This window comes from Hyaena hyaena, unplaced genomic scaffold (genome assembly GCF_003009895.1).
Source record: "Hyaena hyaena isolate Hyena2069 unplaced genomic scaffold, ASM300989v1 scaffold_451, whole genome shotgun sequence".
Classification (NCBI taxonomy): Eukaryota; Metazoa; Chordata; class Mammalia; order Carnivora; family Hyaenidae; genus Hyaena; species Hyaena hyaena.
The window spans coordinates 677262-695552 of record NW_024081080.1 but is presented as its reverse complement, the minus strand read 5'-3'; the positions used below and the strand labels follow the sequence as shown (position 1 = coordinate 695552).

Below are 18291 nucleotides of genomic sequence, written 5' to 3'. Positions count from 1 at the left end.
CCTCAGCGGAGAACGCCACGGCCCGAGCTCCTTCTCCGCGAACTCCGTCTACTGTGCCACGCGACGCTCTGAAGACACCCCCAGCGATTGCGACGTCACCAAGCCACGCCCAATTTGCCTTTATCCCGGATAAGGAACGTAAGCTTCGTAAGCGTCGTCTATAGCCGGTCATAAGCCCAGGGGTTGCGGTTTAGAGAGCGAGGACGAGAATCACTGAGAGTAAGGAAACGTCGTGCAATACTGGAATCGTACTACAGTTATTGAGAGAGAGGTGCAGATGGTCAGGGTTACAGGCAAGCAGAGAGCAAGCCTTCGCGGGGGGGGGGGGGTTTGGAGGAGAGAGGGAGGAAAGATAAACAGTGTTGCCCACTAGTTATTCAAGACTGGCATGCCTGGGTGGCTCAGTTGGTTAGGTGTTTGACTCTTGGTTTCAGCTTAGGTCATGATCTCATGGTTCCTGAGTTCGAACCCCTTGTCGGGCTCTGCCCTGATAATGCAGAGCCTGCTTGGGATTCTCTCTCGCTCTCGCTCTCTCTCCCCCTCCCTCTTTCTCTCTCTCAAAATAAATAAACTTTAAAAAGAATTTTAAAAAGAAGAAATATCAGAAATTGAGAGGGACGAAATACCCTGTAGATCCACATGTTTCTGCTGCCCTGCCCTTGTCAAATTGGAAGGAAACTATCTAATGATTCTGCTGCAGGTTCGCAGTAAGGGCAGGGGTCCCAATTGTTTCCAAACAGTTTTAGGGATGGGGGTGGAATATATAAAGAAACATGCTAAATCTATGGTGTGATGCTTGCAACCAAGGAGTTGGCCTTTTACTGAAATCTCTATTCAGAGACAACAGCGTGAAAGCGTGAAGGCATGAAGCCTCCAGATTTGGGGAAAAATCCAAAATCGAAACATTAACAAGCTTTCCACCTCTTCCCTCACATACCCCTCTTTTAAGTCTTGTGTACCTCAGTCAAGCCAGATGTGAAGCTGGCTAGCAGGATTAAGAAAAAAGGTTGTGGCTTCAATTCTGGGAACACCGAGACTTTCCTCCTAACCCTGACGTTCTCAGAGTCCGTCATTACTTATGGAAAAGATGGGGTTTCTAAAAATAATTTCTTTTCCCTCTTCACAATTCTCTGCTAGATCACATAGTACAGTGAACAAAAAAGGGAAAACAGGGAAGTAAGTACAGCTATTAACTCCTCTTCTTTTGCATCCTGCAATTTGTTATTCATTTCATAATCCTAGATTGCTAATTAGGGGAAGAAATCTGGTGGAAAAGGGCGGTAGAGTATCCCACAGTTGACTGAATCCTCATGCACCACATACTGTGTGCTAGCTGCTTAGTCTCACTGCCTCAATCTTTGCACCTGTACAATGGAAATAAAAGTAGTTCTAGGATTCTGGTTCAATAGAATAGTATACACAAAGCATCTAGAACAGTGATTAATATATAATAGATAGCAAATGTAGTTCCCATTATTGTTCCCCATTTCCCTGTTGATAAACAAAGGGCTCCCAACTTCCATCATCCCACCAAAACCCCTGGCTCTACCATAGCTTCTTTGTTCATAAGTGAACAGGGAACAGGGAGAAAATTAGACCTTGGCTCTCAAGCCCGGGCTGGTCCTTTCACATACATCTTAGAGCTCTTAGTGATTAATGTCTGTAGTAGGCGTCCCTGGCTAGCTCAGTCAGAAGAGCATGTGGCTCTTTTTTTCTAATTTTTTTACTGTTTATTTTGAGAGAGAGAAAGCATGAGCAGGGAAGGAACACAGAGAGGGGGGAGAGAGGGGGGGGAGAGAGAGAGAGAGCGAGAGAGCGAGAGAGCGAGAGAGAGAGAGAGAATCCCAAGCAGGCTCCTCACTGTCAGCACAGAGTCAGGTGCAGGGCTCCATCTCACAACCCTGAGATCATGACCTGAGCTGAAATCAAGAGTCGAACATTTAACCAACTAAGCCACCCAGGCACCACGAGTATGCAACTCTTGATCTTGGGGACATGAATTGAAGCCCCGTGTTAGGTGTACAGATTGCTTACAAAATATAATGTCTGTAGTAGAATGGATATTGTATTATCCAAGAGTATACAAGGCATACAAGAATCAAATGGCTCTACTGATTAATACTGGTCACAAATATGCCGCCAAATTCAGGGCTACTGAACTGTAACCACTCCATTGAAAGGGCCAGTGAATAAAGAAAAATATGCAGAAAGGGTGAAACCCCTTATGTCGTCGTATGGGTTTCTCCAATGTTTTTTGTTTGTTTGTTTGTTTTAATGTTTTATTTATTTCTAGGAGAGAGACAGCGTGAGCAGGGGAGGCTCAGAGAGAGAGGGAGTCACAGACTGAAACAGGCTCCAGGCTCTGAGCTGGCAGCCAGCACAGAGCCCGACCCAGGGCTCGAACCCACGAACCGCGAGATCATGACCTAAGCGAAAGTCGGACGCTTAACTGACTAAGCCACCCAGGCGCCCCTCCAATGTTTTTGTTTTTGATCTAGATAGCCTCCCTAGGTATTACAAGTTAAGGAAGAATTAAACGATATGGGGGGAAAAAAGTAAAAGAGAGAAAGAGGAAAGGGGATAATAAAGGAAGCAGACGCATGTTAAGGATATGCAAGAATGAGTAGTAAAATGCCATTAAATGGCACTCAACAGGCTGTAGCCTCTCTTCCCTTACCTTTGCATAAACTATAAATTTCATTCTCCTGCTCTTTGAAAAATTAATGCAGAAGCGGTGAAATAAATAGCACACAACACAGGTGAACAGCTCAGACTCCAATAACAGCTTATTAAGACTCTCATTAATAGAATGGGTTAAAAGAGAGTAAGTAACCAAGAATACAAATTAGTTAATAAGGTAACATTACACCTTTTTAAAAAAGAAAAACACTTTCCCAAATACATGCAATTATAGTCAGGAAAATTCTAAAAACGACAGTGATGATGGAGTAAGGGAGAGAAGCTGGCTCTACCAGATATTAAAACTACCATAAATAGGGGCACCTGGGTGGCTCAGTCAGTTAAGCGTCTGACTTTGGCTCAGGTCATTAGCTCACCATTAGTGAGTTCGAGCCCCAAGTTGGGCTCTGTGCTGACAGCTCAGAGCCTGGAGCCTCTCTTCAGATTCTGTGTCTCCCTCTCTCTCTGGCCCTCCCCTGCTCGTACTCTGTCCGTCTGTCTCTCTCTCACACAAAATAAATGAACATTATAAATAAACAGATAGATAGATAGATACTGGACTAATCAGAGATTAAATTGAATCGTAAAATTTCTCAGAGAAAACATGGGAGAATATTTTATAAACACAATGGCAAGATGTAAACATCATCCAAAAACCAGAATCAAAAAGGAAAAATAATAAATTTTACAACATAAAAATTAAAATCTTCTGGGGCACCTGGGTAGCTCAGTCCGTTAAGCAACCAACTCTTGATTTCAACTCAGGCCATGATCTCAAGGTTCTTGAGTTTGAGCCCTGAATAGGGCTACACACTGATGGTGCAGAGCCTGCTTGGGATTCTCTCTCTCCCTCTCTCTGCCCCTCCGCTACTCTCTCTCTCTTTTTTTTTTTTTTTTTAAATTTTTTTTTAATGTTTTATTTATTTCTAGGAGAGAGAGAGAGAGAGACAGCATGAGCAGGGGAGGGTCAGAGAGAGAGGGAGTCACAGACTGAAACAGGCTCCAGGCTCTGAGCTGGCAGTCAGCACAGAGCCCAACGCGGGGCTCGAACCCACGAACCACGAGATCATGACCTAAGCGAAAGTCGGACGCTTAACCGACTAAGCCACCCAGGTGCCCCCGCTACTCTCTCTCTCAAAAATAAATACATAAAGCCTTCAAAAACAAATAAATAAAACCTTCTAAATGACACTATAAGCAAGGTTGAAAGACAAACCACAGACTGAAGATTTCTTTCAACGTATATAACGGATAAAGAGTTAATATATCTAACACAAATTTTAAGAGTTCTTCAATTTAAATTTAAAGCAACAAATTACTATAGCAAATGAATCAGGAAAGGACATGATCAGACAATTTACACAGGAAGAAACATACAAATATATGAAAAGATATTCAACTTCACTAGTAATCAAAGAAGTGAAAATTAAAACAAGGCAACTTTTTGTCATTTATCAGATTGGCAAAGGTTAAAAGGATTAACAATACCTCAAATCAGCAATGTACACAAAGCAAGCACTCTTGTGCACTGTTGGTAGGAGTGTACAGATTATTGCAACTTTTCTGGAGGGCAGTTTGACAATATATACCAAAATCTTACATGTGCGTACTGTTACCCAACAATTCTTCCTCTAGGAATTTTCCTCAAGAAGAAATTGGAAAAATTTGCAAAGATGCACAGAAACATTCACTGAAGCACTGTAAACCACTTAAATGTTGACCTAGTTAAACGTGGACTAGCTATACAACTTAAGGTACATTAGTGGCATACAGTGGAAGACCTACCCAGCCTCTAAAAACACTTCTGTGAAAACAATCTAATGGCATAAAACTAGGGAAATGCCTATATGCTACCACTGAGTTTAAAAAAGGAAAAAGTCAGCAACTGCTCAAAAAGATGTAATTATATACATCTGAGTGACTAAAAAACTCTTGGGGTGGTTTCCACCTGGGTATGAACGGCGTAAATCACAAAAAGAAAAAAAGAAAGGAAAAGAAAAAAGTTTACAGAGAAGGTATACACTTAGGTAAAACTGTATGAATATTTGCACAAAAATATCTGGAAGAGTATTTGCCAAAATGTTAACAGTGTTTGTTTTGAGTGGTGGGATCTGAGAGAATCTTTACTTTCTTTATATTTCAGTTTTTCAATTTCCTACAATGAACATATATTTTTATCGTTAGGGGAATAAAAGTTAGTTTAACTTTTTAAAAAAATAATCTTTTGAGTCATTTTTTAAAGGAATCTCTAGGCCCAATGTGGGGCTCGAACTCATGACCCTGAAATCAAGAGTCGCATGCTCTTTCGGTTAAGACAGCCAGGCGCCGAGAAGCTATTTTCATTTAAAAAAAAAATCCACAGGAAGATGAGGGAGTTGTTATCTGATGGGCATGTGTCTTCTCAATAAAGTATGAGACAAAGTCAACAGCAGAGAGTAGGAGGGAGAGATTTGAAGAATGTGAATAAGGTAAGAAACGGTTGTTTCAGAGTGCAGGGGAATCAGAGAGGGAAAAAAGGTTCCCCAGTACTGTTGAGGACCTAGTGAAGGTTGATGATCATTAAGCTGCCCAGGATATGATTGCCTCCACCAATCCTGGACTGCACAGGTGTGATATTTGGATTCCTCTGGGGAGTGGGGTGTAGTACTCCAGAGTATTGCCTCGGGAGGTGAAGATATTTGCAAGAGTCATAATGATAATAAATTCAGGAATTTAAGTGGGTAAGGGAGCAAGCAAAGATTGGAGGAAACCGATAAAAAGAGACAGCGTATGTGGGAGGGGAGAATGAATTCGGGGATTCATGAGGTCAAAGAATTATTGTAGTGGAGTTACTTGAGCAAGTAAGCTGCGGAAGCTGTACACAGGGCACTTGTTTGAATTCGTGATTTCAGAGGTGTACCCTCCGGCAAGATCTAGAGTACAACCATGTGACTGGGTAGCTGAGGTGTAATCCATTGAAGCAAATCACAGAACCACTCTTTCCTTCACATGTTAGAGCACTCCCATCCACAAACTTCTTACCCTTCAGTTGCAAGCCCTGAAATGAATGGCCTTCAAAAGTCTGACTGGAGGGGCGCCTGGGTGGCTCAGTCGGTTAAGCGCCCGACTTCGGCTCAGGGCATGATCCCACGGTTTGTGGGTTCGAGCCCCGCGTCGGGCTCTGTGTTGACAGAGCCTGGAGCCTGCTTCAGATTCTGTATCTCCCTCTCTATCTGATCCTCCCCTACTCACGCTGTCTCTCTCTCTCTCGCTCTCTCTCTCAGAAATAAATTAAAAAAAATTTTTTTTTTTAAGTCTGACTGGAATCTACCTTTCTTGCTTTATTTTTCCACTTTATCACTAGGCAAAATCCTAGGCTATAGGCAAACTGAATTATGAACTTTCCCAACAACCTTATGCGCAAGAGTCCCTCTTCTTGAAACACTCTCCCCCCAACTTCTGAAATTACATACTTTACCTATCCTTTGTGCTCCAATGTAAGAGCCTCAACCTCCATGGAGACTTCCCAGAACTCCCTGATGTGAACTTTCATGCATACCTCTCTTGGAACACTTACTATTTCATACTTTGTCTTTATACATATTTGGGCCATTTTATTTCTGACTCCTTGAGAAGATAGATCATGCCTAAAGCAATTTTCTACTCCATCTTCAAGCATAGCATCCTGCAGAGATTATTCATTGACAGCCTAAGTATTTTCTTTAATGTTTATTTTTGAGAGAGAGAAAAAGAGAGAGAGAGGGAGAGAGGAAGCAGGGGTGGGGCAGAAGAGAGGGAGACAGAATCTGAAGCAGACTCCAGGCTCTGAGCTGCCAGCACAGAATAAACATTTTAAAAAATTTTTAAAGAAAACTTTACAAAAACAAATACATATATAAAATAAGTGTATTTAAGCCTTAAAAAGGGGTATTTTTTAACATTACAGGAATTACCAAATAGAGAAAAATTCATGAAAAGTCTAAGGTTTGGGAAACATTGCACTGAATGAAAAAAAGACTAAACACCAAATCAGAGACCTAATCCCTCCTTCACAAATCATTTATTTATTTATTTATTTCGGTTTTTTTATTTTTGAGAGAGAGACAGTGTGATTAGGGGAGGGTCAGAGAGAGAGGGAGATACAGAATCTGAAGACAGGCTCCAGGCTCTGAGCTAGCTGTCAGCACAGCGCCCGACGCGGGGCTCGAACCCACGAACCGTGAGATAATGACCTGAGCCGAAGTCGGACACTTAACCGACTGAGCCACCCAGGCGCCCCACAAATGATTTATTTTTAAAAAAAATTTTTTAATGTTTTATTTACTTCTGAGAGAGCGAGAGAGCGCGAGTGAGCATGAGCAGGAGAGGGTCAGAGAGAGAGGGAGACACAGAATCCCAAGCAGGCTACAGGCTCTGAGCTGACAGCATGGAGCCTGATGCGGGGCTCGAATCCACGACTAGTGAGATCACGACCCGAGCCGAAGTTGGCCACCCAACCGACTGAGCCACCCAGGGGCCCCTATTTAAAAAAATTTTTGATGTTTTTTTTTTTTAATGTTTTTATTTATTTCTAGGAGAGAGAGACAGCGTGAGCAGGGGAGGGTCAGAGAGAGGGGGAGTCACAGACTGAAACAGGCTCCAGGCTCCGAGCTGGCAGTCAGCACAGAGCCCGACGCGGGGCTCGAACCCACGAACCGCGAGATCATGACCCAAGTGAAAGTCGGACGCTTAACCGACTAAGCCACCCAGGCGCCCCTTTTGATGTTTATTTTTGAGAGAGAGACACACAGAGTGTGAGCTGCAGAGGGGTAGAGAAAGAGGAAGACACAGAATCTGCAGCAGGCTCCTGGTTCTGAACTGTTAGCACAGAGCCTGACTCAGGGCTCGAACTCAGGGACCATGAGATCATGACCTGAGCCGAAGTCGGACGCTTAACTGACTGAGCCACCCAGACGCCCCACAAATGATTTATTTAAACAGTAGTTCCAGGGGCACCTGGGTGACTCAGTCAGTTAAGCGTCTGACTTCGGCTCAGGTCACGATCTCACAGTTCTGTGGGTTTGAACGCTGCATCGGGCTCTGTGCTAACAGCCAGCTCAGAGCCTGGAGCCTTTTTCAGATTCTGGATCTCCCTCTCTCTCTGACCCTCCCCTGCTCACTCTGTCTGTCTGTCTCTCTCTCAGAAATAAATAAAACTTTTAAGAAAATTTTTTAATAAATAAACAGTAGTTCCAGAATGTATTCACTTTCTCCATTGACAATCTTCTTTAAGCATATAAATACAAAAACTGCCCATCTTAGGGGCACCTGGGTGGTTCAATCAGTTAAGCATCTGACTTTGGCTCAGGTCATGATCTCCCAGTCCATGAGTTCAAGCCCTGCATTGGGCTTGGAGCCTGCTTCAGACTATGTCTCCCTCTCTCTCTGCCCCTCCCCCACTCGTGCTCTGTCTCTGTGTCTCAAAAATGAATAAATGTTAAAAAAAATTTTTTTTTAAACTGCCCATCTTAAAAAAACAAACAAAAACCTCTCCACTCCAGCTATTGACCTGAAATGCTGTATCCACTTCCTCGCCCTCCGTTTACTCAACTCCCTGCAATGTGGCCTCCACTCCCACCATCTGACCCAACCTACTCTTGAAAGGATCAATTAACTACTAACTGACAAAACCAAAGAACCCCTTTCTGTCCTTATCTTATTTAACTTGACTCCCCAAGGCAGCATTTGGCATTGTTGACTGTTCCTGAAAAATGCTTTCCTCCCCCGACTTCCACATCACTGTCCTTTCTCTTCAGTCATTCCTTATCCATCTCTTGTACTGAGCCTGCCTATTCTAGCCCTTAAATGTTAGAATTCCAATCTTTTACTGTTGTGATCACAAAAGGAATGAAGAAACTAATGTTAATATCTGGGGGAAAAAAATAAAGAAAAAGGAACAACTGAAAAAGTACAGAAGAAAACCCAAAGGTTAAGTTTCCTATATATTTTCCCAGAAAAAAATTATGTATAAATACATCCTCTTTTGCACTTTCACACAAATGTTCTGCACCTTGGGGGTTTTGTCCCATTTTGTTTTGTTTTTTACGCAATAGTGTATCTTGCAGATCTTTCCATATCACCTCTTGGCACATATAATTCTATCTCATTTTTTTACTGGCTCTATAAATATTCCAATGATTTAATGTACTGTAACTTAACTAGTTCCTTGCTGATGCACAGTAGGTGGCTTCCAAGTTTTGTTGTATTATAATATCACAGTACATATCTTTATGTAAGTAAAATTTTTAAATTTTAAATTTTTTAAATTCCTATTAAGTGGAGGGGCTCAGTCAGTTAAGCGTCCAACTTTGACTCAGGTCATGATCTCACGTTTGTGGGTTCAAGCCCCGCATCAGGCTCCATGCTGACAGCTCAGAGGCTGGAGCCTGCTTCGGATTCTGTCTCCTTCTCTCTGCCCCTCCCCCACTTGCATTCTGTCTCTTTGTCTCTCAAAAAATAAAATAAAACATTAAAAAAGTAAAAAGTAAATCCCTGTAAGTAGAACCATCAGATCAAAAAGAATGTTTTTAATTCTTGTATTAGCAAATTACTCTTCAAAAAAGTTACAAAAATGTACATCCCCACGTGAGACTGCCTATTCCCCCTCACTTTTGCCAACACCTAGTGATTGAAATTTGTTTGGCCGTGGGGCACCTGGCTGGCCAAGTCAGTACAGCATGCGACTCTCAACCTTGGGGTTCTGGGTTTGAGCCCCACGTTGGGAATAGAAATTACTTAAAAATAAAATCTTAAAAAAATTTATTTTGCTGGTCTAGAAGGTAAGAACTGAGATCTCGTTCAGATTTGCATTTCTTTTTTTAAATTTTTTCTTAACATTTATTTATTATTGAGAGAGAGAAAGACAGCATGAGCATGGGAGAGGCAGAGAGAGGGGGAGACGGAGTCCCAAGCAGGCTCCAGGCTGTGAGCTGTTAGCACAGAGCTGGACCTGGGGCTCGAACTCACAAACCATGAGATCGTGACCTGAGCCGAAGTCAGAAGCTTAACCAACTGAGTCACCCAGGTGCCCCATGATTTGCATTTACTTAATGTGTGAGGCTGAGTATCTTAATATTTGTTTGGTGTTATGTATTTTCTGAAAACTATTTACATCTTTTATTAATTTATCAGATTATTCATCTTATTGATTTGTAAGAGCTCTTCATATATATAAAGAAATTTATATAATTTATGCTACAAAATTTTTTTAAGTAATCTCTACGCACAATGTGCGGCTCAAACTTACAAGCCCAAGATCAAGAGTCATGCATATGCTCTACCAACTGAGCCAGCCAGGCGCCTCCCCAAATTTTCTTCACATATATGTGTGTCCTGAGATGATGGCCCCTCGATTTACAACTCTAGCCCAGACTTCTAGCCTACCTTCAAATTCCAGTCATTGATTACCTTATCTTCACCTGTAGTGGGCTAAACTCATGTGCTTATAAATGAACATATCTGGACCTATATTCATCTTTCCCCTAATATGCTCTTCCTCTTTTACTGTCAGCTAATAATTTGATCATTCTATCCGAAACCCCACCCAGAAACCTAAGCCATCCACTTCTTTCTTACCTCCTACATCCAACTGACCAAGAACCCCCAAATGATCACAACTGCCCTCCTAACTAATTACTACTAGCAATGTCACACAATGGTTAAAGAGCCCAGGCTGCAGAGTCAGACAGAACTGGGTTTTGTATCCTGGCACTGACCACTGCAAGTTATGGGACCCAGAGCATATTTTTTACCCATTGACTGTCCCCGTCATCTATAGAAATGAATTATCAGGGGTGCCTGGGTGGCTCAGTCGGTTGAGCATCGACTTCGGCTCAGGTCATCATCTCATGGTTCGTGGGTTCGAGCCCTGCATCAGGCTCTGTGCTGACAGCTAGCTCAGAGCCTGAAGCCTGTCTTCGGCTTCTGTGTCTCCCTCTCTCTCTGACCCTCCCCTGCTTGCGTTGTCTCTCTCTGACTCTCAAAAATAAATAGAAAACATAAAAAAATAAACATCAAAAAACTTTTAATTTAAAAAAAGAATTATCATAACTTCTATTTCATAGGGTTTTTGTGAGGACTAAATTGAGATTGTATGCACAAGGGCTCACATATCATTAATACTCAATAAATGGTAACGATTACCTCACCGCTCTAGCTTCCCCCAGCCTCTTCCAAGCCATCCTCCTTGCTGCTGCCAGACTAACAAACCCAACCATCTTCCTTCCTTAGAATCCTTCAGTAACCTGCCCCCCTCCCCTCCACATGCACACACCACTTATAAAGATAACACCTGAATTCCTTGGTTGGATATACAAAAGCCATTCATACCGTCTCTGTTGTATTTCACAACCCCACATACGCTATCCTGCAGCCACACTCAACTATGTGCCATACCTCCAAATATAATCTGTTCTCTCACCCCACACATGGCTTTGTGCACACTATTCATTGACACACAGGCGCTCCCCTCAGTCCACTTCTGCAACACCTATTCAAGACTCGGGTCAAGCACGTCCTTTGCGCTTCTGTAGCACTCAGCACTTACCCCTGCCCTGGTTCAGGTCACACTGTTTCATGTTCACCTGCTTGTCTCCCCCTCTGGACTAGGAGTTCCTTCCTTGAGGGCGGGGACTATGTTTTATTCACGTTTGTACCACTCGCACCCAGCATGGGGTCTAGCATTTTGATAATAAGAGCTCCAGGTAAGTTTGTTGAATAAATGGTGTGAGCAAAGCTCTGACCTCTGTTCCCTTACTACTGCTATATCCATCAGTGTCTATACATACATACAATCCTTTACCAAACCCCCCTATTGTCCACCCCTCCTCTCAGCAGTGCCAAATACCCCAGACAATATTTCTGTTGCCCAGGCAATCACAAGAGGCTGGGTCTGGTCCAACTAGAAGGGGTGGAACAGAAGACAATGGTCTCAGTGTAGGTCCCAACCAATGCCAGCGTTGAGATCAGAGTCCACCCCCAAATCCCAAAGACAAGTGTTGCTGTCCTACTTATTCAGAATCTAACCTTTAGTACAGCAAGAGGGAAACCTATCTCAAGATCGTTCCTTTGAATGTGACTAGACTTGACAAGTGGTCACACCACCATCCTCAAACCCTGAGCCAACAAGAAACACACACACACGCAGGCACAACAGATACTTTTGTGGTGACTGCAGCAAACATAGGACACTCGTCTGAAGCTCTCCACACAGAAAGGGGCTCCACGGTATCTCTAACAAGCAAAGAACAAGACATAGTTTCTTTTTCTAGTTTCCTTTAATAATTTTGTAAATGCCAGTACGCAGCTACAGACACAATTGAGAAGTAGACGGGTAAAAATAAAAGAAAAGATGAGACACAGCAAAGATTTATCTTTCTCTCCACGATAAATACAGAGCTCTGCCAGTGTTCCCCCACCACCAACATCGCCTGGGAGGCCTAGCTTCCCACGTGCTCAAGAGTACACTCTCCATTATTGTGCAGGGGGACCAGACAGCGTTCAGGTATGATGATGTCAAATCGAATGTGTACAGGCACTGCTGAGATCAAGGTCTACAGTTTTGGCCCTAGACTTGAGTGGGGGTTGGTCACTCTTAACCTCTTCCAGGCTGTGCTGGATCCCATAGCCGAAGTAGATGGCAAACCCTAGCGGGGAAAGGTAGGTGTGAAGCAGGGAAATAGTGACCTGTAAGGGCTTAATAGGTCCCCCGACTTGAGACCAAGAGGAAAAAGCATTGGGATAGGATGCCCATGAGGACTACCCTTCCCAAGCGGATACCTACCAATCAGCATCCAGACCCCAAATCGGGCCCAGGTGCCGGCTGTCATCTGCATCATAAGGTAAACATTCACAAAGATGCTCACTAGTGGGAGGAGAGGCAAAGCAGGTACCTGGGAACAAAGCAACATCTCCTTTGTAGATACCATGAGGTGACCTAGAAAGAGATCCCTAAGCTACTTGGGCCAGGAAAGGGAGGGTCCAACTCCTACTCATAGTCGGTATTTCATTGCCCACTCACTGAACGGACCTCATACAGGACTCCAGGAATACAGTTTGGGGAAACAGAACTGGAAAGGAAATATGGAGGGTGAGAGAACAAGTCCCTGGCCTGGGTATCTCCTATGTCTTTCCTTTCTTGTCCAGTTAAAGAACATTTACAAACCCTACCAGATCACAAGGCATCTGGAGCCTAGTCTCCTGAGATGGGTTGGTAGGTGGAAAGAAAGAGGTCATTTACCTTAAAGTGAAGGGGAGTAGAGCTCTGTGGCTGTCTCCAGATGACCCCCGTGATCCCAGTAATGAGCACCAGGAGCAGCACGGCCACTGCAGTCCACACTGGGTCTCCAGAAAGCAATGGAAAGGGCCACTTGGTCAGCACCAGGCAAAGAAGAGTCAGCAGCAGAGCTTCAAGGGTCAAGTTGAGAAACATGGAAACCAACTCTTGAGACCAACATGTGAAGACATCAGGCCACCCCATTCCAAGGAGGGTCACCCTCTCTAGGATGTCCTCAGCCACCAAATGCCACACACTCTCTCCCCCCATCATGCTGACCTCAAAGCCACCCCAGAGCAAACTTCCATCGCTCACCAACCAATGAGGAGCAAACATAGACAACTTGGCCAGAGAGTGGAGTGGGGTTGGAGTTGAGTGGACAAAATAGCCCCCGTAGGGTCAGCTTCTCGGCTTCAACTGTCTTCTCCTGCAGCTCCACCTCATCCTCCTCATTCTTCACCTCAGACTGATACCTGAGGCAAGAGGAAGGAGGCAGTATCAGGAACAGCCCTTAACCACTTGAACATCTTCTCGCAGGCAGCTGAGGCTCCCACGGAAGCTCCTTTTGGCGGGGAGGGAGAGCTATATTCCTCCAGGAGAGTCAGGATAATGAAGGCAGAGGAAGGAGGAGGGAGAAACAGATCCCCATCACTCCTCATCCAAGAACAAAACCCCAAATCCTAGCTCACAGAGGGAGTCTCACCTCAGGATGAGGACACAAACAGCCACCAGGGAGTAAGCAAGCAGGGTCCCAATTGACATAAGGTCCACAAGATCAGTGAGCTCAAAGAGGAATGCCATGAATGCTGGAATCGATGGGCAGAAAGCAAGACGTGAGGGAAGCGAGGAGCAAAGTTTAGGGAATCGGTCACACTACTAGGGGAAGGGCAGAAGGGCAGAGGCAGAGACGACCGCTTTACCTGCAACAATGCCAGAGACCACCGTGGCTACGATGGGGGTGTGTGTGCCGCTGTGGATCTTGGCAAGGACACGGAACAGGAGGCCGTCCTCTGCCATCGCATAGATCACCCGAGGCATGGGGAACATAGAGCCCAAGAGACTGGAGAGAGAAATGCCCAGAGTGGCGTGAGGTGACTGCGATCTCTGTCCCCAGAGCCTGTGGGGTTAAGGAGTCTCCACCTTCTCCTCACAGCCCTTTTAAGGGTTATTCTTGGGGCGCCTGGGTGGCTCAGTGGGTTAAGCGTCTGACTTCGGCTCAGGTCATGATCTCACGGTTCGTGGGTTCGAGGGCCCGCGTCGGGCTCTATGCTGACAGCTAACTCAGCTAATGTTTAATAAAAACATTAAAACATTAAAAAAAAAATAAGGGTTATTCTTAGGTACCAAATGCTAAAGCCTACGTTACTCTGACCGCAGAGGAGAACAAACGTTTGCCACTGACCTGGTAGAAAGAGCACAGAGGGATCCGATAGCCACAACATAGCGGGCAGGGGCCCATCCAGTATGGAGAAAGGCCTCCGGCAGGGGGCTCTCAGGTTGAAGCTGGTAGTAAGGCATCATAAGCGTAAGTGCCGAAGAGACACCAAAATATGCCAAAAAGCAGACCAACAGCGAAATCACAATGCCCATGGGGATGGAACGTTGGGGATTCTTAGCTTCTTCGCCTGCGGGAAGGGGCACAAATGTCTGAATCAGCGAAGCAGGCTCACTCCTCTGCTGCCCCCAATCTGCATGCAACCTGAGCATTCCCTGTGCCCAAGCCCCAGACAGAACCGGCATGACTGTGTTACCAGTGGTAGCAATACAGTCGAAACCAACAAATGCATAGAAACAGGTAGCTGTTCCACGGAGAATCCCCTCGAGGCCGAAAGGCACAAATCCTCCAGAGCCCAGAGGGCCCAGGCTAAAGTGGAAAAAAGGGGTGGAAAAGGTAGAGATGTGTTCAGCCAACTCTGCGCCTAAGCTGCCGTTCCTCCCCAACCCGATCCCGAATGCCTTAGCCAGACACCCTTGACTCCCCGTCATGCTCCCAGCTCCCCATCTCCTCAGAGTGAATCTCCTAACCTAGAGGTGTCATTGAGTCCAGCCACGGTCAGTTTGTAGTCCTCTTCTGTGAGTTTCCAATTGTGCAGGTCCCCCTTAATGAAGCCAGAGACGATGACAAAACCAAGAACCAAAAGGTTCACCACTGTGAACACTTTGGTAACCAGGGCTGACTCGCTGGCCCCCAGGGCCAGCAATCCTGTGGGAAAGAGGCAGTCAGGACTCATGAAGTCCTCAGTCCAAGCTTTGTGTCCCGCCACAGTGCACACCTTTCCTGCCCAGCTTCTCCTTTTTCTCACCATGATCACCTCCATCAAGCCCTTCTCGGGCTTGGTCCCTCCTAGCCCTGCCCCCCACCGTTAGCCCTGTCTTTTCCCTCACCGGTGAGCAACAACACAAGGCCCAGAGCAAAGAAGTCTGGATATTCTGCGAGGACATGGGGAACATGCAGTGAGATGCTCCCATGCAGGGTCCGAGAGATGTGGTTCCCAATCAGGTTGTCAAACGCCGAGCTCCAGGCCCGGGCCACGCTGGCTGTACCTGGTAGAGCAGAGGGAGAAACCGGGGGTCAAGTTTCCTTCCTCCTCTCCTCCCTCCCCCAAACCAGTCACACAAATAATCCCTACTGTTTTCATCTATTCTTACTTTTTGTTAAGTAGGCTCTGCGCCCACCATGGGGCTTGAACTCACAACCCCTAGATCAAGAGTCACATGCTCCCATGACTGAGCCAGCCAGGCCCCCTGAATCTTACTTTTTAAGAACCCAAACTAGTTAATTAAGGAAACCAGGGCAGAGTATAAGTAGAAGGAACATTTTCTCTACCACACCTTCAACCCTCCCAAGCCCCATAACAAGCACACATTTGGAGGTACAGGAGTCCTGTGAACATTGAAAACTCCATCACTTCACCCCTCCATCCAGACTTCCTGACCCGAAGCCCCTCCCTGCCCCACCATCTCACCGATGACATAGGAGAGGATGAGGTTCCAGCCAGTGGTGAAGGCCCAGAGTTCACCCACAGTGACATAGCTGTAGAGATACGCAGAACCAGAACGGGGAACTCGGGCACCAAACTCCGCATAGCACAGGCCGGCCAACACAGAAGCCAGAGCGGCCACCAAAAAGCAGATCACAATGGATGGTCCAGCTTTATCTTTGGCCACCTCACCGGCCAGGACATACACACCTGCACCCAACGTGCTTCCCACACCCAGGGCCACCAAATCCAGAGTGCTCAGGCATCTGGCCAGGCGAGTGTCTGCCATGCCAGGCTCCAGCGCACGTCTGCGTACCAGCTTTCGACCAAATCGGCCAAGTGCCTGCCACAGCATTCTAGCTGGAATTGAAGAGGATTCTAAGATCTGGTGGGAAACAAGACAAAAGCCCTTCAATAGGGCTCATTATCCCTAAGCTCTAAGAGTGCATTACAATACCCACTCCACCAAGCCCAGGAGCCATGGGGGGAGGGGGAGGATATTCAAGGGAGAAAGGCAAGTCTCTTCCTCCAACCTCAGTTTCTTCCTCGAACTAGTAGGAAAAATAATACCTCACAGGTTTGTAGGACTAATTTGCAGAAAAAGCAGGTGAAAGACCCCTCTGGTACAGTGGCCTGGCACCTCGTGGGTGCTCAGTCACTATCCGTCTCTTTCTCTGATGGAGAAACTAGGGTTTATCCCAGACCCCAACCCAGGAACCATGGAACCTGATCTGTGTCGTTCCCAGGCCTGTGGCTTGGGAATTAAACAGAATTAAACAGAACTCATCCCAGGAGCAGCCAGCAACTCTGGGCAGAACTCCCTTCTCACATCCACCATTCGCGTTCCTTTTCAGTGCTTACCCCAAGGGCTACTTTAAATTGCCCGTAGGGAAGGGAGGATCGACCTCCACCGCTGATCGAAAGTGAGCACCGACTTAATTCCACCCCTACTCACCAAGCCCACACGGCATAAACCGTGCTACCGTCGCCCAGGGGAGTAAGCAAATGTCCCCCACTTCCTCCCGCCTTGCTAAGCTGACCAGCAAGCATCAACAGTGGGGCGGGGCTTCGACATCTAAAGATTTGGATTTGGAGATGTACCCCGAGAGGCGCCCCAGAGCAGCCTGAAATTGCTCGCACTAGAGAGAGGTTCCACCCTATGCCCCCCAACTCAGCTCCCAGATTCTTATGCCCTCGTTAGAAACGGTCTGGGGCCGAGGTGGAGACGAGAACCTTGGCTCTTGGGGCCGTGGTCTCGCCAGCAACAGGTCACGGCCGCGTTGATGCAACTGCATGCTATGGTTGCCAGAGAATCCTAGGTATGCCCAGACCCTCGCCGTCCCCTTCCGACACACGTGTCGGCCCCCACGGCTTACCTGAGAGCTGTTGCAAGCCCAAGGAGAGGAGGGGCTCAGATCGGGTTGGGTGAGGCTGAGTTAAACCGAGTTGGGTTGGGGCTAGCGACTTCAGGTGCTCAGGCTTCAAAGCTGCTGCTTGGGGTCGTTGCGCGCCCAGCGCCCCCTTATATACACCGGGAGGCGGAGCCGGTAACGTCATGGAATCCCACCCCCAATCCTCCCTACACCACTTCTCTCTCTCTCCCTCTCTCATTCATTCACTCCGTGGCTTTGCAAAAAGGACTGCGTGCTGCCTGAGACTGCTTCCCACTTGCAACAGCAGCCCGGCGTGGCAAGGAGCAAGAAAGGGTTGGGGGGAGAGAGTAGCCTTTTCCCATTCTCCGCGCTTAGTCAGAGCAGGGCAGTGAGAGGCTTCCTGGCCGGAGACCCCAGGGGATTTTCTACCTTTGTGCCTTAATGGTCAGAATCTGATTGGCGGGAGTGGGGGAGGGGGAGAAGTGGAGGAGGAAACAGCACAGGAAGTCTCCAACTTCGTCAGTCTTCCTTGGCTTGCTTTTCTACACGAGGTTACCTCACCTCTAAAATCTTTCCCAAGAACCATACCAGATTATGGACAGCCATCTGACCCCGATCCCTCAGCTCTCATCCTCAACTGTAGGTATTTCTACTGCAGTCAGCAAGAGAACGGAAGATGATTTCAACCTCCACAGATAATTAATCCCATCTAGATTTTTAGGCCCCAATCTCAACATGGAGTATTTCTGGCTGCCTATAAATGTTAAACTATTAAACATGAAATTGCAACACTATTGAATTATTGGAGGAAGGGTGTGTTTCATTCCATTTTCCTGATGAGTAAGCTGAGGCTCAGACACGTGACTCACCTGACATCATACCATAATTATTTGTTGACCATCTTACTGATAAACCTGGCCTATTGGACTTCAATGCCTGCCTCCTATAAGCACCATACTTCATTTAA

The 18291-nt window shown here is 46.1% G+C and overlaps 2 protein-coding genes across 5 annotated transcripts in view; both read right to left on the bottom strand.

The window, feature by feature from the left end:
• Window positions 1-202, bottom strand: part of TEX11 (testis expressed 11) — a 230575-nt gene extending 230373 nt beyond the window's left edge. Inside the window, exon 1 of one of the 2 annotated variants that reach the window (XM_039253356.1) lies at window positions 2-202. In XM_039253356.1, the coding sequence (XP_039109287.1) occupies window positions 2-172 (171 nt within the window). In that variant the 5' untranslated portion in view covers window positions 173-202. The remainder of the gene's footprint in view (window position 1) is intronic. The other variant, XM_039253357.1, reaches the window with a different exon arrangement.
• SLC7A3 (solute carrier family 7 member 3) lies at window positions 153-17397 on the bottom strand. Of its 3 annotated transcripts, none has more exons than XM_039253361.1 (12): window positions 17328-17397; window positions 15937-16336; window positions 15356-15514; window positions 14996-15173; window positions 14722-14834; window positions 14373-14595; window positions 13891-14030; window positions 13674-13776; window positions 13286-13443; window positions 12935-13101; window positions 12479-12587; window positions 153-213 (listed from the first exon to the last, which is right to left on the bottom strand). In XM_039253361.1, the coding sequence occupies exons 2-12, from the start codon at window positions 16304-16306 to the stop codon at window positions 191-193; spliced, it is 1743 nt and encodes a 580-aa protein (XP_039109292.1). In that variant the 5' UTR covers window positions 16307-16336; window positions 17328-17397; the 3' UTR covers window positions 153-190. The 3 variants fall into 3 exon arrangements, with proteins under 3 accessions (XP_039109292.1, XP_039109290.1, XP_039109291.1); XM_039253359.1 differs by lacking the exon at window positions 153-213 and adding an exon at window positions 11995-12341; XM_039253360.1 differs by lacking the exon at window positions 153-213 and adding an exon at window positions 11995-12341 and having other exon boundaries at window positions 15937-16311; window positions 17328-17391.
• Between the last annotated feature and the right edge of the window lie 894 nt (window positions 17398-18291).

Excerpts from the sequence above, each read along its gene's own strand:
- SLC7A3 (XM_039253359.1), bottom strand. The coding sequence starts at position 16,306 with ATGCTGTGGCAGGCACTTGGCCGATTTGGTCGAAAGCTGGTACGCAGA. Across the intron at positions 15,515-15,936 it reads CATCCTCTCCTATGTCATCG|GTACAGCCAGCGTGGCCCGG; the intron begins GTGAGATGGTGG and ends CTGCTCTACCAG. Across the intron at positions 14,031-14,372 it reads CTCTGTGCTCTTTCTACCAG|TCTCTTGGGCTCTATGTTCC; the intron begins GTCAGTGGCAAA and ends TTCTCTCTCCAG.